Source organism: Medicago sativa, chromosome 1 (assembly GCF_051527215.1).
Source record: "Medicago sativa cultivar Bolivia chromosome 1, Bolivia_mono, whole genome shotgun sequence".
NCBI lineage: Eukaryota > Viridiplantae > Streptophyta > Magnoliopsida > Fabales > Fabaceae > Medicago > Medicago sativa.
In genome coordinates, this window is record NC_140749.1 from 31,176,668 (window position 1) to 31,201,458 (window position 24,791).

General features: G+C 33.6%; 2 protein-coding genes across 2 annotated transcripts; both read right to left on the bottom strand.

Moving 5' to 3' along the window:
* Positions 1–1,092: 1,092 nt before the first annotated feature.
* On the bottom strand, positions 1,093–7,541 carry LOC146954251 (uncharacterized). Its single transcript, XM_085715488.1, has 4 exons — positions 7,261–7,541; positions 5,436–5,506; positions 3,223–3,358; positions 1,093–1,631 (listed from the first exon to the last, which is right to left on the bottom strand). Exons 1-4 carry the CDS (start codon positions 7,418–7,420, stop codon positions 1,546–1,548), a joined length of 453 nt encoding a protein of 150 aa, XP_085571614.1. The 5' UTR covers positions 7,421–7,541; the 3' UTR covers positions 1,093–1,545.
* Positions 7,542–9,419: 1,878 nt separating this feature from the next.
* Positions 9,420–24,555, bottom strand: MSH1 (MUTL protein homolog 1). The gene is made up of 22 exons (XM_085715492.1): positions 24,304–24,555; positions 22,856–22,997; positions 22,630–22,727; positions 22,466–22,541; positions 22,044–22,163; positions 21,468–21,515; positions 21,218–21,282; positions 20,960–21,045; positions 19,911–20,075; positions 19,454–19,563; positions 19,235–19,340; positions 19,086–19,161; positions 18,255–18,313; positions 18,071–18,138; positions 16,959–17,132; positions 15,218–15,424; positions 14,859–15,115; positions 14,607–14,750; positions 13,914–13,971; positions 12,798–13,097; positions 10,541–11,269; positions 9,420–9,917 (listed from the first exon to the last, which is right to left on the bottom strand). Exons 1-22 carry the CDS (start codon positions 24,420–24,422, stop codon positions 9,708–9,710), a joined length of 3,417 nt encoding a protein of 1,138 aa, XP_085571618.1. The 5' UTR covers positions 24,423–24,555; the 3' UTR covers positions 9,420–9,707.
* Positions 24,556–24,791: the final 236 nt, after the last annotated feature.

The window sequence follows — 24,791 nt, forward strand, 5'->3', positions numbered from 1 at the left end:
AGTTGGCATTAATATATTGACCCTTTTTAGTCTCACCTCATATAATTCTAATTCTATCCAAATTTATTTAAAATTTTATAATAATACTGAAATTGCCCTCTCCATATAGAATTCTAAAATCCCCCTTTTCATGATAATTCTGAATCTTTAACCCCTTTCACCCACAAATCACCGTAGATGTAAAACCAAGATCAAAGATTGAATCATTTTTTTTTCATTGATCGGTGCTTTATTCATAAAGGTTAGTGAATTTCATTATCGAAGAGTTTCTATTTATTTCTTGTTCATTGTGTGTTTTCTTGTTTTGCTATGAGATTGTCTGTGTGGGTGTGTGGGCGACATACAAGGTAGATCTGAATTTAGATTAAATAGGTATTATTACGGTAGATGCGAATTTTGACGTTATTTAAGATTATGTATCTAATATTTATGTAAACGTAATTTGATTTTACGTAGGCACTATTATTCACTGTGAGAGATTAGTGTAAATCCAGTCTACGTATGTACAATTACTCATTGTGAGATCTTAGTGGAAATTCAGTTTACGTATGTACAATTACTCACTATGAGAAATTAGTGTGAATTAAGTTTAAGTATGTATAACTTATGTAGAGTGCGCGTGAACAAATTTTTACATGCACATACTTAACTTATGTAAACTTAGTTTACATTAACTATGTAAACTGAGTTTGCATAGTTTAAAGGGTATATTGGTCATTATGTGGTGTAACTTGGATTTTTTGGGGTGTGAGTAGTATTTGTCTAATATATTATTCTATTTGACTTTAAAAAAAAAATTGAGTTTTTGGTGCAAGTGACGTAGTTAGATGAAGTTTCACCTCTTCAGATTATAGATATTGTTATAAGCTCCTCCTTATCTGATGGATAAGTGAACCTCCAAATTGGTTCAGATATGGCTAAAGAATAAGGGGTGAGATTTGTGGGCACTATGTTCATTTGAGAAAGAAAACCAAGTCAAGTGATTGTTTATTGAGCTCTATGATCTAAACACATTACTATAATCAAATAGTTGTTATTTATAGTTCTATTTCTCATAATAAAGAAAAATGATCTAATAATGCACTCTATATATAAACATAAAAATGGTGTTATAGCTTCCCTGAGCAAAATGTTGTAGTATATTTCACATTATTTTACTTGCACACTATCTCCAAAAAGTAACAATGATATGCTTATAAGCAAATAAGATCAAGGCATATGGTAAATTATTATTTCTTTATATGTATAATTTTTAGGAAAAAGAAAAAACAAAACGAGTAGGTGAAGGTGAGTCACAAGAAGGAAGGATGTCATTCCGGATATGGATCCTCTCCGTCTCATCCTCTCTGTCTCTCCTCTTTTCTCTCTTGTAAACTCTTCCTCTCTCTATTCTCTCTCCACTCTCTCTTTGTTTTCAACATAAGAGTCCAATGTGTTACGATGATGATGCTATGTAGTATACATACACTAATGACCTGCTAATTTCCCTATTACACATTTAACTTAGCAAGTCAAGTTTCACTTTATATCAGAAAGTATATAAAGTCAAGATTGAGAGGAGGTTGTTCCATTTTTCTCCAATTGTCTTTGTCTCGCCCTCTCGATTTTCCTTTTACGCCATTCCTCCAAAGCTAAGAATCACGAACATCAAAGGAAAATTAAAACCAATGTCAATACAGGATTCAGAAATCAAATTGAGAAACTAGAAATTTGAACAATATAAATATTGTACAACAAATTCTACAAGAACAAAGAATATACATTTGTTCTTTTTTCTGAAGACTTGGTTTATGCCAAATATCATGAATCGTTTAATCCAAATATTTGGCATAAGCCAAGTCTTTAGAAAGAAGAACAAATGGAATATAGTGAAACAAAATCTTATGTTTTGTTTGTATCAGCTTTATAATACAATAAATTCATGTAAGTTCAAGGTGTAAGTTCTAGATTTATATTAGAAGCATGAAGGGTATAAAAAGATTGCAGGTGAATACAAAAAGAACTTGAAACCAAATATCAAAATTGTAAATTTGATTCCAATGAATTTTAAATATTTAGCTGGAAGAAATATATAGGACCCCCAGCTGGTTGAGTCGCCATTGCCGAATGATTAATGCCAGCATCTTTTCATTTTGTTTTGCTTAATACAAGAATATAGAAGTAATATTCACCGTGTCTTCAGTCGTTATATTATAAAAATAGGTCATGTTTGGCACATGTGCAGATTTTCCATTTTATCATTTTAAAAAACCCAAAAATTCTCTTTTGCAACTACGTCACCTAGCAGAAACATGTAGTGGCGGGCGCTATTGCCCTTGTAATGAAACTAGGATAGCAGCGAGGTTTTCATAGCAGATTCATCAAAATCTGCTATGCTATAATTCCGCTATCGCATTATTTGACAACAGTAGTAGGCTTTAAATCGAGGAAAAGGACCCTAGGTTCCAGACATAGTGTAATATGAGCAAAATGGGACTGCCCATATAATTGAGCATTTATTGAAAAATGAAATAAGTACAACTACAAAAAGTCATAGAATTTGTCAATACTAGTCCTATAAGCAGTGGCGGATATTGGCCAAAATATTAGGGGGGCGGGCAGCAAGTACTAACTAAAATAGTATAATTGAAATTCACAAGAGTCCTATATGATTTAATTGACATTTTCTTATGTTTAACCATTATATCACTCCTAAAAAAATGCACAAATCAATTACTAATAATACTAAGCAGCAAGAATTAATTTTTAAGCAACATTAACAAAAAAATGCACAATTTATCACTGTTTTCCAAACGTCCAACCCCGTCAATTTTCTAATGTTCAATCCCATAAACCAAATTGAAAGGACTAACACCCTTCAATTTATCATTGTTAATAATACTAAGCATATTAACAAATATTGTTACTTTTTTGTTGAAGGGTGTCACTGCACCTCTCAGCCACTGCCTATAAGCATTCAAACACAAATCATCACCCAATTACAAACAACACTAATTAGAGATCCTCGGCTGATATGGCTGTGGTTCAACTTATAACCACAGTTTATTATATCACACTAATCTAAAATGAAGAACTTGAAATAATTACTAAAACTCATTGGAAAGAAGTCCTGAATAATTTTATTTTTAGGAAATAGGGAAGTAATGAGCATGCACATTTCTGTGTTTGCAAATAAAAAATGGTTATGATTAAGAAAGGTATGTAGGGAAAAAAGAGGAAAACCTTTCAAGCTGGCGGCATCGTTCAAGGAACGGAAATCCTTTAGCCTTTTAGACAAATCAACCGCAGCTGTCTGCTTCGTGTCTTTCTTCTGGGCTGTTTCTGGTTCGGTGTACCCTTCCTGCTCAATCTCTCTCACCTGAAGGAGAAGACACTCAGATTCACACACATACAAAAATTCATTCCAAAAAAAACAAAACTTGGTGCTGTTATGCTAATATAGATCCTGCCATAGCAGGGTCCAGGAAAGGGCCGGGACCCATTGTGAATCCATTATAGGAAACCTTATCTTACCGATATGTTATGAGATGAGGGAGTAAAAATTAGTTAGTAAGCAGGGAGATAGAAGAAATAATCATGTTAGATATAAATTGGGGCCTTCGGGCATTTGGTTGCAGACCATCAACTGGTATTAGAGGCTGATAAGAAATGTAGCCAGGACTCAGGATCGAGATCCTGCGTAGGATCGGCTGGCCGGTTAAGGAACATAAAAACGAGGAACGTAACACAGTTCGTAAGTAGGATCGGTAGGTTATTGATAGAGTTGGGAGAAATAGACAAAGAATATAGAGGAAAAACGGAGGAACCAAGCTAAAAAACAAAGAAAATAGAGGAAAAACAGAGGAAATAAGCAAAAAAAAAAAAAAAAGAAAGCAGAGGAAAAACAGCGAAAAACAGAGGAAACAGGGGAAAACAGAGCAAAAACGAACTGGAGTGAAGTCGAAGCACAGTTGACGTGCCGTGGCACGTAGAATCGTAAGATCCTACGAGCCAGCACTGGATCCTGGCTACAGCCACCCTGGGCCTACCTTAGCCCCTCAAGAAGAAGAGAATCAAGGACATTAACATGAAAGGTCAAAAACAAACCTTGGTCCACCCGAGAGTTTGAAAAGTTCCTTGGCTAATTGGCTAATATAAGTAGAATTTTCAGATACATGATATGCCTAAAGCTCACACACTACAGAGATTAATAATTATAGCAACAAGGCTAGATCATACTTAGTTTTCACTTTTCAAATCCAATACCAAACAGTTACCATGATGTCTAAATGTAGACTCTAGAAAGTATATATCCTACATAGCAAATGGAATATTACGTATTTGACTACATGGTGATGGGAATTATTTGGCATATCAATCATGTTTTTATGTTTCTTGGGTTGGACCTAATTCAACCGCACAAAATCAACCTGTTAGTGACGTGCACCAGTTATAACTACTATTCATGTCATCATTATCCAATGTGGAACGCTCAACACACCTTCTCACACTCAGAGAAATTTAAAGTGTGACCCGAGCAGTCCAATAACAGGTGGCTCAACAAATCTAGAATAGGTTCTGATATCATCTTAGAATTTAGATTGGGCCTAACATGATTCGACTAATCTAGCATATAATCTATAACCACTACTCAGGGCATATTAATTTCCAATGTGGGACTTTCAACAAACCCCTTCAGTGCCAAAGATATTTGAAGTGTGAACCGACTGGTCCAGCAATAGGTGGCTCAAAGGATCCAAGATTATGATATCTCCTTAAAATTTGAATTGGGCTTAATGCAAGCTTTCTAATTTGACTTATAATTTATAACTACCATTCAAGCAATATCACTTTCCAATGTGGGACTCTCAACAGTGTTCCATTCACATGACCAATCACTGTAGAATAAAACAATTACATTTTCTATCCCTCTTATTCGACTATGTTTGGGGGAAAAGATTACATATTTTAGACAATTGAAAAGTATGATGTTGGTGAACTGCAAGTTACTGTCAATGGCTGTCATGGTAATAAAGTATTTTATATTCCATTGTCTGTCAACTGACTTCATAATCAAGGAAATTACTTAATGATTTCCAGGAGACAATAAAAAATTCAGCTTTGTACCAGAAAAATGACATTGGATATGTACATTTTAATTCAAGTTAACGGTAATGAGTATAAGGCAAAGGCTTTGTGTGTGAACAATTTAAAAAACGACCTCCAAGTCTTCCAACTAGAGGATGAACTGGAAAAAGAAATCCACAAAATTGTTTAAGGTGTGTTCCAGAACTCTGCAAATTAATCAATCATTTGCAGAAAAATGTATGAACTACCCTCAACAAAATTTATTTTTCTGTGTTTTAGTTAGACTTCTGGCATCTTGGCCGTAGTTCATGTATAACAAACATGTTCATGATTAATATAGTGAACAAAAAAAACAATTTGAAACTCACTCTTTTTATTAGTTCCAATGGTAGCATGGCAAGACGAATCTCTTCAGATTCCTTTATGTAACTGAGTTCGGCTGCAATTTAAAATCAAAGCATATCAGAAGCAAGTTTAACAAATACTTTAGGTATACTAGTATATTCAAAGCATTTCATAAGTAGAATCAGTGTCATCTATAAGTTGCTTATGCAGTTCAATGCTCAAAAGTGAATGTTTTCTTTTTTCTATCCATGAATCTAATTAAAGTGATAAAAATCAGTTCTCAATCCTATACATAACAGGTAAAGCATTTCGGATAATTGGTTCCTTGCCATGGTATCAAAGCTTCTTTAACCAAGCATACTATGAGTTAAATACATGTTTGCCTCCAAACTTCAATCAGATAAATGAAAGACAAGAATTGGAGAAGTTGTGGCATGTACACAGCAGCAAAGTGTATTTGCTTGCTGCGCATGAAAATAATCTAACAAATATGTTGTATGTTACATCTTAAAATGCAATTGTTTTTTTAGCATCCTTATGATTGTTCCATGATCTTGCATTATGGTCTGAACCCGAATTTTGATCCTCTAATGTTATTTTCTCCTTTTTTTTTTTGGAGTCATGACAATGGAATGGAAGGCACAAAAAACAGTTACTGTTTTAAGTCACCATATCTGTCACAAAACGTCATTCATAAATTGTCCATGGCAGTTGTCAAAACTTTTGCCACAGCAATCCGCCGATATTTGATAACACTGACAATCTATCATTACTTTCGTAAGACACATCAAATTTGTGTGTGCCTTTCTCTCTAGTAACATAAAAAAAAAAAAAAAAAAAAAGTATGTAAAACCAACACATTAGTCACTAGTTCCAACTTCATCACTTAAACTAAGACCACCCACAAGCTGATCTGAGAAAACTATCGAGCAACAACAACCACCAAGCCTTATCCCACTAAGAGGGGTTGGCTTGATGGATCAAATGCCGTCATAATCTACGAGTCTTCTCTTTACATGCCCAAACCACCTAAACCAAGTTTGTATCATCTTTTATACGATGTGTACTATCCCAACTCTCTCTGATATTTTCATTTTTGATTCTATCATTTCTAGTCTTAGGACACATCCAACACAACATTCTCATCACCACTGTTTAATTACTCTCATGTTAGTTAGATATTGAGGGGTAACCTTGGCGCAACTGGTAAAGTTGTTGTTATGTGACTGAAAGGTCACGGGGTCAAGTCTTGGAAATAGCCTCTTGCGTCATAAACAGGGTAAGGCTGCGTACAATACACCAAAAATGATGGGACCCCTTCCCGGACCCTGCGTATGCGGGAGCTTTAGTGCACTGGGGTTAGTGATATCGCCCAACACTTTGTCGTAGCAAACAAAATATGAAAACAATTTACCAATAATTAGCAATCAAAATTCATGTAATTGAACAGAATTTATCTTCTAATGTTAATAACAGTACATTAATTCAACATCCAATCCAACTCAAATTCACAATCCTAAAGTCTAAGAAGCACCAAATACAAATAGTCACTAGCATTTAAGTTGGAAAAAAAAAAAATTAATATCCTAGTAAATCAGAATCTAACAAACAATCAATAAAAAGTAACAAAGTCAAAATCAAAATAATCAACAAATTCAACCTCATTTACCTCATAATCAAATCACCCAAAAAAACAAAGACATAATTTTCACCCCAAAAGGAAGAAAAAACTCACTTTATGACATGATCAACAAAATACGAAAAACCCATGATTGATTTCAAGTTATAGGATATAAAATGTATAAATTTATGAGGAAAAACAGAGATAGAGGAAGAGGGGTAACCAACCTGAGTTGGTGTTTTCAGAGTAGAATTTGGTACGGGTGTAAGGAGAAGTGAAGAAGAAGCCATGAAGAAGGAAGATAGCAGTGATAATATTGAGGAAACAGACAAGAATGGTTGCGTTCTTGAAGGAGAATCTAAGCTTCCACCATTGTTGTACCTCCATTTTTTTTGTTATGATTGAAGGAATAAAAAGTTGAAACTTTTTAGATACATTGATTTGATTTCTATTTCCTATATTCACGCCGTGGGACCTTGCTTCTTGTATTGTCAATCAAGATGTCCACTGTCTATCCTCTTTATGGAAAGTACAGTAATTAGTCAATTGACCGCTGACCTTTTACAGTATGTATTTTAGAAAGTTACTCCTTTGTCTCAGTAAAAAAAAAATTAAAATAAAATGATGAAAATATACATTTTAATATGTTATAAGTTGGATTAAATAAATAAATAAATAATCCCCTTAAATATATCAATATTTATATTAGTTTTCATAAAATATTTTTTAGGCTTTTGATTCTTCTAAAATTTGTTATTTATGAAATTAGTCCTTGTTGTTAACTTCTCTATAACGATGCTGACGTGACAACGCCACATGTGCATATCACATGAAGTGGCATTGCCATTGGATTTTTGACAGTGCAGACGTAAAATTTTCATTTTTAATATTTATTTTTAAAAGAAATTATTTTTTTTTTAAAATTAATCAATGTCTTCTTCTCTAAATCCTAAATGGATTCAGGTTCAATTCTTTCCCACCTATCAATTTAAGTGGCCTAATTTAGTTTCTTACAAAAATGATTTATTTTCAATACAAAACTTCAATTTTTATATTTCATTGCACCTCTTATTGAATTGGAAATGAAATAATCCGTAAAAAAATAAAAATAAATTCTACCTTTAAAAAAGTTGTATATTGTTAACATGGTGTGATTCGTCGGTTAATCTTTGTCTCTTTGTTGTGTCTTCGTTGGTATTGTTGATTGTCACGTGAAGATAATTTCATTGTTGTATCTTGTTGTTGTTCTATGTCTCTTTCATTGTTTGATCATGGTTTTGCGGCTATATTTTTGTTTTTAAATTGTAGTCGATAGTTTGGAGTATGAGTTTTGATCTAGTTTAAATTCAAATTTTTATTAAAGTATTCTGGCTGTATTGTATCTCGAATTTTATAATTTTTCCGTATCGGTGCAGTATTGTATCAAGGAGCTTCATTGGATTGAATATGCGATTTGAAATGACAGATTTTATATTATACTCGTAAATTGAAGGGTGTCAATACATGTGTTTTCTAAATCAATAAACTAACGGAAAAAAAATAGAATTGTATAAAAAAAGTTATATTTTATCCTAAAAAATAATCAATATTCATTATTATAAAAAAAAAAAAAATTATTTCACCAACACTTTTGATAAATAATATGTAGTTTTCCTTAAAAAAAAAATATATTTAGTTATTATAATTTTAAATGATAGAAAGTGTTTTTCTTAAAAAAAAAAAAAAAAAAACTCATTTAACTATTAATTCAAAGATCAAGTGTACTTATACACTCAAATTTTCGAGTGTACTCCATGGGATTTGCTACCACCGTTGCATTTGAAGTTATTGGGTTAATTGAAAGGCAATTCCGAAAAGAAAAACATTAAAATATTGTGATCCTCTTAGTTTCTTTTGTTTGGTGAGGTTTTGACTTGTGTTAGGTATGTTGCATCATCTAATCTAATCATACTAATTTCACGAAATTTACGCCCTAATTTCAGAGGACTTGAAAAAATGTGAACTAAACTTTTAAATTTAGAAATAGACCCACCAAAATTTAAAGTTGGACCAAATATATTTTTTTTTTGAAGGAAAGTTGGACCAAATATTTTTATCCTCTAAAATTTCCTATGTTGCATTTTTTTAATCTCACTGTATGCCTCCTTCAATTGCAGATGTGACTAAATATCCCATATAACCACCGCCAGACGTGATTAGTCACATATCATTCTATTAGCCATGTCATCATATGAAAGAATTATTGAGGTAAATTTAAAATAATCAAACGGATGCAAGCAAAAACCACTATTTAATGTGAATGTATATCCCTTTCCAATTTAAGGGTAAAAAAATCAGCTTCTTATAAAATGCTTTGTAAATACTTCAAAAACAAACAAACTGAACATTTTTACCAAGAATGATCTGTGGCGCTAACAAGCTGCATTAATGAATATACCTGTTTTAGTATGTTGGAACTAATATGTACTTACAATCCAATACAACATACAATAATTTCTACATTTGCCGATGTGAACATAATTGCAGCTGCAGCAACTAATTCTAACAAAAATGCTGCAGACATTGCTTCCTAAATTTCATTAGCAAAACTTAAAAGATGATTAAAGTCATTAGCTGTATACACCGGCCAAAATAATATTCTGAGTAAACGATTGTTGATGTTTATCATATGCAGTTACGCGTAAACGTTGGATGTGCCAAAATTCCGATGCTTACCATCAGCTATATTGCTTAACAGGAAGCCTCGATTCGGAAGTTGGTTGATTAGCAGAGTTTCTATTTGGCAGGCTAGGCTTTTTCCTGGAACTAGGAAATAAAGGAATGATGCATTCTGCATCCCTTCTTTCGATCGATGTGCACGAACTCGATCCTCGAGATTATCCGTCTGTCATCAGTCCATCACAGCATGAAATCAATCAAATGATAAACATTCCAAAAAGGCGTAGTATAAATCAAGATAGATGTCCTTGACAATACAAATCAAGATAAAGTATCTTGTTCTAAAAGTCGTGACAAATAAAATGCAGGGAAAGGCAAACATATGAGCGGCACAAAGAGAAATGAACCGTCGATCTGATTATATGTATTATATTTCTCTATCTATCTCTCCAAATGACCTGTCAAGTGAGATGCTCACATCACTTATGATATTAGAAGTTCCTAAGGTTTACAAATCTGAAGTGTAAAAATTGATTCTAATTCACATAGATGCTGCTTGGCTCAGCTTTCTGTCCTATAGAGGTTTTGACTAAAAACAATTGTTATTAGGTGTCCCAACAAGGTACTGAACCAATTCTGGTACCTACCAGTTTAATTGCCTGTTCTAGGGGTATTAGGATTATTTTTTTATGTGAGGATCAAAATTAATTGATAAAAAGAATGAGTTGGTATTTTTTTTTTTTTAAATTGTCTTGTCCAACAACCACCCTTTAACATAGGTAAGTGAAGTGATAAGAAAAAATGTAACAACTTCACAGTTGAGAAAACATAAAAGAAGTCGTGATGTACCTCTCCTATATAGAGTTTCTTATCTGGTCTGAGCATCACGTAGACGCTTGAAGAGCCTATAGTCATCGGGGGTGGCCATTCCCTAGTGCCAATTAAGAAACACTTTATCTTGATAAGATCTGATGCGATCTTTTTCCTTTGGAGTTCTGCTATAAAATCTTGGCAGATTACAGTGATAGCACTCTCAACCTCCTTATGTGAAACTTCAATTGGATTCGCTAAAGAGATTCCCTCGTGAGAAATTCCTGATAAAAACTTTTCGGAATGATGTGTCCCATTAGAATTATTACCATTGATGTAACTAGACAATTCTTCCTGTTTGGCATAGTTTTCTGCAGAAAGCGTTTTCTTAGCATAAACTGACAGATAAAGATCTTCAGCTCTTTGGATAACAATCTCAGGAATTCCTTCCCTCTTGGCAGTTTCAAAAGCAAGACTTTCTTTACAAACTCCATCTTGCAGCATCCAAGTAGGTTTTGTTTGTCCATCAATGCAAGTTGTGCCCATTGCTTTGTGTACAGTGTTCTTGATGTTCAGTGGCAAGGTAAATATATCATGCAAGTGAGTAGACACAATCCCCAAACAGCCACTTCTATCAAGAGTTTCAATGATGCTGCCTGCAATGCAAGTCCCTTTTGCAGTCTCTGTTCCTCGGCATATTTCATCAACAAGCACAAGGCTCCTTTCGGTGGTTCCAGCAATGATGGATCGAAGTTCGGACATCTCCACCTGTAGCCGATGTTAAGAAGGATAAAATGTTTAAGGTACTTATGAAATTTCATAAAGCAACAGACAACATATAGTATTCGGGGAAATCCATAAAGCAACAGACAACTATTTAATTTTCATGAAAATTATGTCGACTCTTGAGATTTCATAATTGTTGATTCTAGTTTTGGAAATTACACTTATCCCTTCCCCGTGAATACTTTAATAGTACATAATTGTACAGCAGACTATAACAGAGGAATGAAAAGGATATCCCTGCTGTTTCTGATATGGTGATATTAGAAGGGAGGAAATTGTAAATTTATCAAACTTCAACAGAGACTAGAGTATGATTTATATTACGACTAATCAGAAAGTTCCAAGCACAAAATATCAAATTCTTCATTTACAGCAATTTACTAGTGTTAAAAAGAGCTTACACATAAGAGCTATCTGACTTATTTTTATCAATTGCCGTACTCTTTTTCTCTTGTTACCATATACTGTTTAAGTTATTAATTGCTGGCTTGGTGAGAATGATCACTCTTAGAATTTTCAGTTAGGCCTAACTCAACCTTACAAAACCGGCTTGTGAGGTGAGGACTGCCTCCAACACTTATAAACACATGTTCATGCCTTTTCTCACCCAATGTGGGACTTTTAAGGACCACAAACATACATTTTTTACTAGACACTAAATCTTGATTAACCTACGAGAACAAGCTTGATAAACCTAAGGACATAGAATAGTGGGATCTGTTACGCACGTTCCCTCTTAATTGTGTGATCTTCCCACATTTGCCTCTTCCTCCTTGTGAACAATGTTCAGTACGAAGTATCTACCATCGGTCAGCACAAGTACTCGAGTTCTTTTTGTTTTATCAAAATTGGTGAAAGTCTTGTGACTTTATAGCAGACTCTTCTTTTGATTAGAGAAACTAGAGTCATACATTTTATAGCGGCAAAATCTCATACCTGAGATGAAAAATGAAAATCTTATGTCAAAGCTCTTCAATATTATGAGAATGTTCTTTTGAGCAAGAGTCAAAAACGAAAATCATGTGAAGTAGCGCTATTAGATGGACACCACAAACAGAGTCATGCCAAGTAGCTCTATTAGACACTAAGCTGGATAAAGATCATATGTCACTAGCTTCTTACAAATATGGTGGATTTGAAGTTACGTACTTTGTAAAGATGTTTTCCAACTATCCATTTAAGCAAAAAGTTTCACTAACTTTGTAAATATCATATGCCTTAATTGCAGCCAACCCTTTGGAATTATTTTATTGTTTCTTGGGATTTAAGGAAATTATTCTATGTTTAGATTATCTGAAACTCTTAATAGGATTGGTTATTATTATGATATTTGGTTTGTTATTTTGATGTTTGGCTTTATTTGGTCGATATATGGACCTTATATAAACTTTAAGATAATTTAAATAAATAATTGATATATAGTTACCTTATATAGACAATGAAGCAATCAACATTATATGATATCCAACTATAGATGAATTTAAGGGCAAAGTATGAACCAATAGCAGACCTGAAATGAACTTTTGTGATCAGCTGGACTATCATATGACTTCATATGAAGCATGATAGAGTCAAAATAGGGAATCACGGCAGATTCAGCAGGAACCATAAGTCCACATATCCCAAGTAGTGCAGCAGCACAAATTGACCGAAGTAAACTTGATTTACCACCACCATTTGGTCCTGTCAATAGAAATAATGATTGCATATCAACAGTATTAAGCACAGCGCCTCCTTCTGCTATGTTGAACCAATATGGTAATAAACCAACTATCTTCATCTTGCGATTTTTATCGGATGGCATCCCATCCTGCAACAACAGTTTGACAAAGTTCATTCATCGCATTATGAATCTCAAACAAGTTACTAATAAAGAACAGCTAGTAAATGGATGATAGACTAGAAAACACTACACAATACACATAAAAATAATCCTTCCAAAAAAAAAAAATACACAAAATAATGTTACCCCTAAATACATAGCTTCAAAACAATCACCTCACATAATGTCAGCCCTCATGGAAGAAAACACTTAGCTACAATTCTTTACAGAAAGAGGTGTATTAGAGTTTGTATTTCAAACTAACAATATCAACTAATTAATTCAAGCTCCATTGCTGTGAAGTATGAAGAACATTGGCATCTCTCTATATCATCAGATGGAAAAGCTATTGCACTTCATTTCACCATGCAAACTATTGATCCTTTGTGTGGTAAATAGAACTCAATCTGACAGGATCACAGTCTACGTCCAAAACCAAATTCAGCACTACTGACAGATACACTTATAGCTTTACTTTGACTCTGATCATTTTACAACCGTACCCTAGGGGATTTAAACTTTTGTCTCCTGAGGTTACATAGCTGGCACTTCATGGACTACTTCAACTGTGACCATTGGTTACATAATAAAGGCATAAGAAGATGCAGGTAAGTAACATTGTTCTGCATGTATATCTTGTCGTACATCGCAGGAATAAAACGGTAACTAATCTTGAAAAATAATGAGATATGTATTATGAATATCCTAGAATATTCAACGGAAGCATCAAACAGTACATCTATAATAGAAAATCCTATGTCGTGATTCAATTTCCCCATAACACATCAAGTTTTTATATACTACCTCAAACTTCTGGGATTCTACTATTGTAGGAAAAACCCATTTCCTTCTTCTCCCTTCACTGCAAGACATCAATGAACATAATTAGCATAAAACATGCAAGGCTCCAAAGAGAAAAGTGATGATTTCAGTAGAACATTGATATCTAACATTTTACAACCCCAGTTCAAAACACAGTGGAATGATGTAACATAATCACAGTGAAATTGAAATAGTTAAAAACAGTTTCTAGTCATCTGCAATATTTTCCTTGAAATGTGGAAGTATGATTGAATTTGTGGTATATTTAATCTACTTTGTTAAAAACGTAATAGTATCCAAGAAATTTGACCACTAATGCAATACACACTCCATAAATAAGCCAATACTATAAAACTATCACTGCTACAATAGTGATTTCACAATTTTGGTGTTGCTCTCCAATTTTTAAGATAAACAAATGGAGCAAAATACTATGGTAGTGCAGCTCCATCATTGACAAGATTTCAAGACACCCATAAACGCATTTTTCAATCAATGCATGCAATAATATAAACCAACATATTGAAAAATTCATAAAATTTAAATCGAATCTTCAAAGCTAATATGTTGAAGATCAATCAAATCCAAAGAGGTTAGGTGAAAATCATCAATACACTGCAAGGTCAAATACCATCCACAAAAATAAAGCAGAAGCAACAAAGGATGTTTACAAACCTCACATGAGCATATAACGCTTTAGTAATCACAAGCAATGTGGAAGAAAAAACAATGATGTTTATATGGGATTGCAATTCAGCAGCAAGTCCCCTTAAAAGTTCCAAAACTCTAGTGTTTGCCTTGACATTTGCTTCATGGTACCTATGACAAATTGTTTTGCATATATGATTAAAATAGGAAAGGACAAGTGTTTGATGAAATTTAAAAAGAAAACATAAAACACCAGTTTTATTTTTTAAAAAAACACACCTTGATAAGGCGGCCTCCACCTTCGTAGTGGTAAACCATTCCTCACCTACCTTTCTACCTTTAGAATCTAAAGCATGTTTAAGATGTTTAATTTGTTCCTCTCCAGGGGTACCAGTCCATATATTTGGTATAAAGTGTTTACCCTTGAACCACACTGCTTCCTGTTCCCGGGAATAAGATATTTCTCCCTTAGGAGCTCTAAGTTGAGACATGGAAGCTTTTATTCTAGAAACTACGGGAGTGAAATCTTCAGTGACCTGAAAGATTTTTGGGACAATATAAATGAAACATAACATGTCTCTCAAACTACACTTAACTTGCAAATAGCTATAGGCAAGGTGTCAGTTAAAGAGACCTACTGCTAAATTCAAGTCCTCAGCTGCTTTGTCCACGGAAGTAAGCACATCATTTATGTGGATTGTTTTTATTCGACCTTTCCATACAGACTCCATATCGTCAAAAAATTCATCAGGAATAGCAGAGAAGGAACTGGCTTTCTGATCTGTCTCACCATCCAGAGATATTACTTCGTCAATCTTACGCGATGCGACTTCACATCCAGCAACCTGGAAAAAAAATATAACATTATGAAAAGTTTACATTCCAATGCAACTTGAGGCAGATAGATTAACCAGGAATGAAATGACTGAAGAATCATATTTTCAATGTGCCTGCACGAGAATTCCAGCTTTAAAATACATAAAATCATCAAATTTAGTATTGTGATAATATGTTTGGCCAGGGCAATCCTAGATTAAGTTTGACCTCGTTCTCCAAAGTTCAATCTGGCTCTGGCTATCCCAGCAGTAATTTGGTTCAGGCTCTGGCTATCCCAGCTGTAATTTGGCTCTAGCTATACCAAGTTAGTGATGAATTAGTTGTGAGTCATACCAATGGTGACTTCTACTATCTCACAAAAAATGTATGTGATGAATGATCAACGGTCATGACGCATATCAGCTTAAGTTTCAATTTCAACATTTTTATATCCTAAATTTCTTGTGGTGTAAACTTTGAATTCTTGTTCTTCGTGGATTTGGAGAAGTTTTAGTTCTTGTTATGTATAATAACACCTGGAATTGAATAATATTCCAAAAGACTTTTCTTCCTTCGTTATGCAATATTCAGATTGATGATCATGTTGTGTTAACTTTCTGGTAATGTTGTTCATCTCTCTAAGATCTCCAACATCAAATAAGTTGTGTTTCTATTCATGTTTTTTCTTGAGGTGTCCATATTATAATTTAATTTCTCAAGGGTTTATTTGTAACACACTAAAAGCTTATTAAGCTTTAACCTTTCACTTGAAGGGCATTGTTAGAATAAATGAAAAATAGCTGATAATATGATGTTGTATCAAGTAGTATTTAAGATAACTTAGATTGTCTCTTAAAGATCAGTGGATTAGGATTCGAATAATTATCAATTTATCATGATTAGTATCCTGATTTAATTAGGATTAGGAGCCTAGTATATGCACAAAAAATTATTACTGCTTAGTCTATTGTATCAAATCAAACTACACCCAAAATTCAAAGTCTCTATCTTTTCTTTTCCTTTATTCCTTGTCTAAAACCCTAAATTTCAATACTAACAAATCTAAACGATGCCTCTTACCATACACCCCCATAATTATTTATATTCTTAGTGCTGTTTAACTAACTAGCTAGCTGCTCTAACTTCCATAATTTTTTTCATGTTAATTGAACAGGAGTATAAAAGGAACTGGGCAAGAGGAAAAAATGAACAAAGTTGATGAAAACGGAAAAAATTACTTTCCAAACATCTGCTGTCTTAGGATAACAATACAACCTTTTTTAGTTTCATAAAAACTATGACGTTTAACACCTACCTCAAACACCACAATTGTAAACTGAACAACAGTTACTATAATAAAAACAACATAACCAACACGCAATGCAATTTGACTCTAGATCAGTAGTCCTAAATATGATAAGGGGATTTTGGATACTGGAAGAGGACATAGCTTAAGATAGACATTTTCTAGTTCGACAAATGCACATCTAAGAGGCTGTAAAATATCCTTTATTTTCATATAAGCAAAGTGGAAGGAAACAAAATCCAAGTTTTGGAGCTCACCAAGGTTTTGAAGTCAATGTCTAACCCAGTAGCCACCCATGTGGGACCAATTAAATGTTTCAATATTTCATTGAGCTCAGATTTTCTGTACATGTGCAATATTTCATCTAGCACATTCTTTATTCTACAAAGTTCAATATGATTGGCCTCCTTCCATTCAAGTAGCTTAGCAATCTGCACAAAAATAGTGACGAGTTAAACAGGAAAACACATTTGCATACACAATAAAACGGTTGATAGAAAAAAGGGGTAAACACTATATATAAAAGAAATTGAAGATGCAGTATTAAAAACCAAATTGGAAAAAGAAAATTTACATCAAGAGTAATTAAAATAAAATAAAAACAGCTAGTCACATGAATCTTTTTAAGGCAAAGACAATATCAACTAATATATGAAACAGCAGTCATGACATGTACTAAGCTAGAAAACTATTTTCAAGCAAAAAGGCTCTAATCATAGTAATTAGGATATTCAAAACTCTTGTAATTATTAGTTTTCGCTTATAAAATTGAGCATTGACTTTGTAATTAAGACCGATTTCATCAATTTTCTCCCGTTTTCTCTCATCTTTCCGGATAGCTGAAATACCTTTTCACTAAATAAACGTAATTTAATGTCTCCCAGTCAAAAATGTACTTGAATGTTCTTACTCAATGTTGGAAAACTTATGCAGGTGGTGCAGTGAAATCTATGTAGGCCCTGTTGGACATCCATTCAAGTCATGTATAGGTACATAAGCAGACCTCCGCAAGGGCCTTCATGAATGGACAAATGTAAATGTTGAACCCTAATTCAACTTAAGAATTCTGGGAAAGATGACTGCTACATAAGCACAGTATGACATGTCGCAGACACCACATGTAAAAGTTAACTGTCAACTCAGCTTTCATTTATCAGAAATAGACAAAAGGAAAAATGTGTATAGCGTTGCAAAACATAAAAGACCAAAACAAATCACAAAAAAGATAAAGGACCTAAATAAATATTAGGTAAAAGTTAAAGGACAAAAAGTACATTTTAGCCCAATATTTTATTTCAGAGGAAATAGAATAGCATGCATCAGGTTTCACTTGAAGCTCATTCAAAAGTAGCAGAAGTAAATAGATAACCTTTGCTGAAGAAACACACGTAAATTCCGGAATTGAGCATGTTACACTGCTCATAAGTCTACATGTTGCTGCCAAACAAAAGCAGAAGGAAATGAGTCCAAAATTAAGTATAAAATACAAGCTGAGATAAAATTTGAACTGGAAAACAGTTATACAAAACAAGTTTATAATAATTTGAAATAACCTTGAATTTTGGATGCAATCTCATAAGAAGGAGGGTTCAAAAGAAGATCCCTAACATACCTGAGAACCAAAGTAAACAGACAATGATGTTAATTTGGTAAGGAATCAAGAATTAATCACTAAAAGACTGCACTTTGAGCAACATTAATTATTAAAATAAAAAGTAATGCAATAAGAGGAACAAGGGAGAAATATAATTTTAAGTGAGATTTTAGTGCAGTTAGACAATGATTGTACGATTATTTAAATGATCCAAGTATAAACAAGTTTAAAACAGTAAACAGACAATTACATAAATTTGGTACAGAATCCAGAATTAATAACTAAAAGACTACGCTTTTAGTTATATTTAATTATTAAAAAATAAGCAGAATAAGGGAGGTAAATAATTTAAAGTTAAAATTTTGGTCCAGTTGAGATGAACAGTGAATAATACAATTATCTAAGTGGTTGAATATTGAAAAATATAAACAAGTTTAAAATATAACACGTAATTCTCTATCAGCAAGACAATACACCCACATCCAACAACTAGGATAAACTTGGTTCTGCCAGAATTAAGGGAAACAAAAGTATGTCTTAAAAACAGAAAATAAGAAAATAGAGCAGTGTGAATAAAAGGAAATAACAATAACAAAAGATATTTTAACCTTAGAAATTACAATTCAATCACATAACATATTAAATTAATACATTGAGAACAACTGTTTAACGCTTGTTTAAAAATAGAAGTTTTTATGTAAAATTTTAAGCGAACGGTTTGCCAAATGTCAATAACTAGCATGGAATGATTTTCAATAGGTTCATAAAAACATAAAAATCCTTTACTCACAATATTGGTAATCCACTGCAATGTGGTGGAAGTAAGACCTTCAACAAAGAAGGTATTCCATCCGTCGGAATGACACCTGAGACGCAGGAAATCCAGATATAAGAAAAAGAAAATGACCAGCAAGCATAATCAATGTTTAAGATACCAACCAATTTGAGTAGATGTTCCAAGAGTTAAAGGTTGAGCCCTATTTCCCGAAGACACAGTTACATTACGAAACAGAACCTCAGGATCAAGACCATAGAGCTCCTTTACCTATGTTCCAAAGTGAAATACACATGTAAGAGTCTAAAACAACTTATTTATATCAATTAAATTCAGAATTAAATAGAAAATGCAAAAGACATATATCCTGTTTAGAATCACACCTTGACCAAAAGATCAGAAACAGGGTCGCCATCGAACCATTCAGAATGTCTGGAACTACATTCTCCCCACAACAGGCCCCCTTCACCAAATTCTGCCCACTTGGACGTTCCTGAAATACGCTACTAAAATACATAACACGAATACATGAAACTACAAATATGCCATAAATGTGTTTGAGATGAGAAATTATCCGCAACGTTTCCCAGGAAATCAAGCATTCAGAGAGAACTTTACAATTCTAGATCGAATGAATTAATAAAAATAATGGTTAACAATAATATATTAGTTACAACTATCTCTGCCAAGCTAGTTAAACTACATAACTCTGTACTCTCTAACAGGGAAATTTACAATCAAATCAAGTAGAAGAAAGGATCCTCCGAAACAGAAAAATCTAGATATAGCAATGTATTTGAAAATATGTGATGAAAAGGTAGAGAAAAAGAAAGTACGAACCACAAGAATTCCTCCTCAAAGATGTATGCAGAAATAAGTGATGATATTGACAAGTTCGAAGCTTTGTAACAACTGCTTCTTCTGTCAAGCAATCTTCTGAAGAATATGTCTTCATGGTCTCTAGGACCATACTTATGCAGTACCCCCTTGCCGAATGAGAAATTCCTATAAAAAAAGAGGCATTGTTAAAATTGATCATTCCAATGTAGTCTAAAGATGTACTATCAATGGAGAAATGTGAATAGTAACATATGACAACTAAAAATTAACTGTATCCCCTCCGAGTATGGTAAACCAACAATATACACATTTTTTTCTTACGAACTAAGAATACCTTACATATATTCATAACTCATAAGTTTCAATTTTTATGACAAAACAGTGTATACAGAAAAAGAAATGAATAACAGAACAAGACCAGTGCGGAAAAATGTGTTGTAAACAGAAAAACAGATAAGTTACGAAATAAATAAATCAATGGACCCAAGAGCTCTAACCCCTCTGCATATCCTTTTTTAGGGTGGGCATTCTCTTGCATATCCAAATGAGAAATCCTTTCAAATTGCAACATTGGCATGTCATGGTTTTTCGACTTTACTATACGAGGGTCATCAAAATGGGGCAAATGTAAGACAAAACTAATGCTATTTAATTGATTATGGCTTAGAGTTAGGAGAAAAAGGGAGGAGAAGGCTTGGAGAAAAAGGGATGGAGGAAGGGTTTTCAAGAGTTTTGTAGGGCTTTGTCAAACTCTCTAAATCATTTTCCTCTTTTTATAATAATTCAAAACAAAAAATATCAATCTTAAACGTTCTCCTACTTTTTCCCTTTAAAACTTTTTTCTCAAACAATTTGACAAACTCACCTCCCTATTCCTTTCCCTCCCCTAACCCAATGCCCCTCCCTCCCTTTCTCTCCTATCTTCCAAACAAAGCCTAAAGAGAAATGACGTGACCAGATATATATTATATAATATAAGTTACTATTAGAATATTAATGTTCTAATAATCTAATTAGTAGTATAATTAGGTAAAAAAAAAAGTCCATACCTACTACAGGCATAGGTTCTGGAAAGTCAATATCATGATCAGCCCCAATAAGTCCATATACATAGGGGTTTCCTGGATGAGCATGCCTGAAAGTTTTAACATTAAATCGGTCACACAACATACTATCTAAAATTTATTTTATAAGGAAAAGAAAACATTTCATTTTAATGAGCTGTACAACAAACAAATCTTCTAGAGATGATCTAAAAGAGAGAGGGAGGACAGAGACCGCTGTCAATTGGAGAATACTGTACTTACCCAGATATAAAACGACGTTTCTTGGTTCGAGCTTGAGCTGGGCCTTGAATTTCCTCCACAATACACTGTCAAGACAAAAATTTGTAAGCAACATGTATTCGTGAACACGGCAAACATCATAACAAGGGGCTACTAATTTTGGGTTGTGAAAGATGCTATAAATGACAGGCAATAGAAGAAGGATAATACAGTCATGTAATAATAAAATTTAAAATATGGAAGTGGAAGAACATTTAATCGCTAAACTCACCACTGAATAACCATTGCGTGTCAGATCATCCAAAGTTTGCCTAAGATTCTGAAACCAAAGAAAACACCAAAGGTACATTAAATATATAACAAATCAGCAACCACATTGAACCACAGTTTTATTGAAATAAATACAAATTTATCACCTTTGGTGCACAAAACGTAACACTCAAGCACCATTAAAATTTCTTTTAGCTTAAAAAATTAAGTTCACTAAGATAACAGACTCCACCCTCCCCAAATCTGACATCAGCAGAATGAACACTCAGAATATTGATCAAGGTGTCAAAAACCATTAACGAAAGATCAACATCAATAACAACTCAAAGTCTAGCAATAATCATGGAATGACTCTGAATCATGTTTCTTGTTGCACAAACACTAGGTATAAGAAATACTTGACAAAAGCTGGACCATATTTTCTTTTGGCATGCTCTGTTAACAGTTACCAATGTAAATTAAACAGCTTGAGAATACAAGCATAACCATTAACCAATCAGGGCACTAATATAAAATTTTCTCGACAGAAGATACAAATAAAAATACACAACATGCACAAGAACAAAAATGCCAATACCACAACAGGGCAACCAGCTTTGGGGATGCTATCTGATCGTAGACCACCAAAGGGATTTAAACCCGCATATTCAACAAGAATACAAGCGTCTATCCCAAGAGCTTCATAGAAGTCTCCAACCTGAGAACATATTTTAAAAAGAAAAGGGGAAATGAAGAGATAACAATAGAAAGTTAGCTCGAGAATTATCATGGTGTGCAAGCAAAAGAGCAAACAGAAATTTGTTGAGAATGGCAGCTTTGTTTCCCTTAAACTAAATACACAAGACTACCAATGCCTAACCAAACTCTCATCAAATGGTGTGTGTCTATATATATATATATATATATATATATATATATATATATATATATATATATATATATATATATATATATATATATATATATATATATATATATATATATATATATATAACATACCCTGCAGAGTAAAACTTGACGTGGAAATTGCGACTTGAACTGCAATATGTCATAGTTAAGTGTTCCTGCCTTCAGACTGCACAAACAAAAAATTATTCTTCCATCAACTTTTTTATTACAAGTATTAAAAGGAAAAATGAAAATCATCAATTTCAAGCACTCGCCTTCCGTTCTTCAAGTTAGAATCTATGCCAAGCAAATTTGAGTATTCAAGCCTTTCAATTAGATTCATTGTTGAGGGTTTTTTGCACATCTGCAACTCCTGCCATAGTTTGGAAAGGAAACAAGAAAAAGAAAGCAAGGTTTTCTATAAATATTCTGTGGTTTATGATCAAAACAATAGAAAAATAATAGCCATGTTCACAGAGGAAAAAAATTAAGGCGACTTACCTCCTTCCACCACAATATGTGAGAAAGATCTTTTTCGTCTAAAACATTATCTGATACTCTAAGCTTCTTGGTCACTTTACCACTCCCCCTTGAAACTTTCCGGTCTTTAAAACATGATATCTTCTGTACACGTCCATTTGTTCTATTCATCGAAATTATTTACAATTTAGACATCATACCATAGAACAATAGAAAGTTACATCATTAAGATTATATCATGTCAAGAAAATACTGCATCCAAAAAACTAGAGCATTTATCCTTCTAAATTTAGAATGAGGACTTCACATGGTGATTCCCATGCCATCTAACAGAAACAAAGGATCTGTATTTGAGTATACCATTTGCATTCTACCAATTTCAAATACACATATGGTAAGTTGGTAACCATAGCATAACATCTTAATCACAATTCATTTGTATTGAATGAACTATCTAATGCTCTAAATAGATCTGCACGTACGATAGCCAACAAAATGGTTGGTACATTTTGTGGCCTTAACAAAAAACTGCGAATAGGTACCTAGAATGAGCTCAAAGTCATGAACTATTATTAACATGCATAACTCTTGCCCAAGGTACAAGCAGCACAAGCAAGGGTTTTAGGCCACCAAAAAATTGGGTTTGGCCGGTTGTGGACGAGGAGGGATTCAAACCCCTGAAATCGTGGTTCGTAGCTACATGCTCTAATCCTATGAGATACAATCCCCGACCTGTTCCCCATAGTAGCCTACAAAAGCAATATCGATCTTACTAGCAAAAAGATTCAATCTATAGTTCAATCTATAGTCCTCTCGCATAAAGCCAAAAGGTCTCTCTGACAGTTTTCTTTAAGTCTCGCTCACTCTTAGTTTTGTCATGCTTGCTGAGTTAGCGCGTGTTTAGATTGACAGTGAGTTTGGTTGAATCATAGCGATCTACAACGATTTAGGCACAGCTACTTAAATTCATTTGTAGCACCGACACTTTTGATCGAAGGAGTGACCGTGTCCGACATGTGTCTGTCTGACACTAACACTACACTAACATTAACACTATGTTTCAATTATGTCATTTTCTCAAATTACTAATGGTGTCCACATGTCAGTGTCTATCTCGTGTCAGTAATTCATAATCACCACTACTTCATTCAAACAATAAAATTACAGCCTCAATGCACAAAAAACCTTACCAATAATATTTTAGTGTTTACCTCCATTTATCAAATTGGTAAAAAATTCAAAAAAAAAAAAAAAAAGAAATGAAATGGTAACATAAATAACTCATAATCTCAATACAGTAATAAGCTATCGTTGTTGCAATCAAACCCTACATTCAACGCAGTTGAATGCATTTGCACAAAAACCAAAAATATTTTGAAACCAAAAACGATTTCCACAAAGAAGTGAGTGAGTGAGAGAGAGAGAGAGAGAGAGAGAGAGAGAGAGAGAGAGAGAGAGAGAGAGTATACCTGAGGAAACGAGAGGGAATGAAGGAAGAAGGAGGAGAAGGAGAATTCCGGAAAAGAGAAAGGGAACGAAAGCGAGGGAAGAAAACGACGACGTTTCGAGAAGTAGCTAGCTTGTACATTATTCAATTTGTTGAGTTGAGGTGAAGAATGAATGTGTGGTTTGTGTTTTGTATCAAAACCTTAAGAACAGACACCGAGGGACTCTTCCCGCCACACGCACACCGAGTGTGGTTTGTGCTGTTGTTGTCTCTTGGTCTTCCAACTTTCTCTGCATCTATCATTGCTATTTTTTTTTTATTCAAATTTACTCTATTACTCTGCATTTTTTTTTTTTTGTTGAGGAAATTACTCTGCATCTTATGATAAAGATAGAAGTAATAAGCGTGTTCAAACCTATGAAGTCCGGATATTTCAAAATGGTGCCGTACCCGTGTCGGATACGTATCGGATACCGATACTCCGCGGATACTCCCGGATACGTATCCCAG

Coding starts and splice junctions, on each gene's coding strand:
- MSH1 (XM_085715492.1), bottom strand. CDS start 24,422: ATGTACAAGCTAGCTACTTCTCGAAACGTCGTCGTTTTCTTCCCTCGC. Junction 17,133..18,070: donor CGTGTGTTTCTTCAGCAAAG/GTTATCTATTTA, acceptor ATTTTTGTGCAG/ATTGCTAAGCTACTTGAATG. Junction 15,425..16,958: donor ACATTGACTTCAAAACCTTG/GTGAGCTCCAAA, acceptor TTTTTTTTCCAG/GTTGCTGGATGTGAAGTCGC.
- LOC146954251 (XM_085715488.1), bottom strand. CDS start 7,420: ATGGAGGTACAACAATGGTGGAAGCTTAGATTCTCCTTCAAGAACGCA. Junction 5,507..7,260: donor CTCTGAAAACACCAACTCAG/GTTGGTTACCCC, acceptor TTTAAATTGCAG/CCGAACTCAGTTACATAAAG. Junction 3,359..5,435: donor CATTGGAACTAATAAAAAGA/GTGAGTTTCAAA, acceptor CTTCTCCTTCAG/GTGAGAGAGATTGAGCAGGA.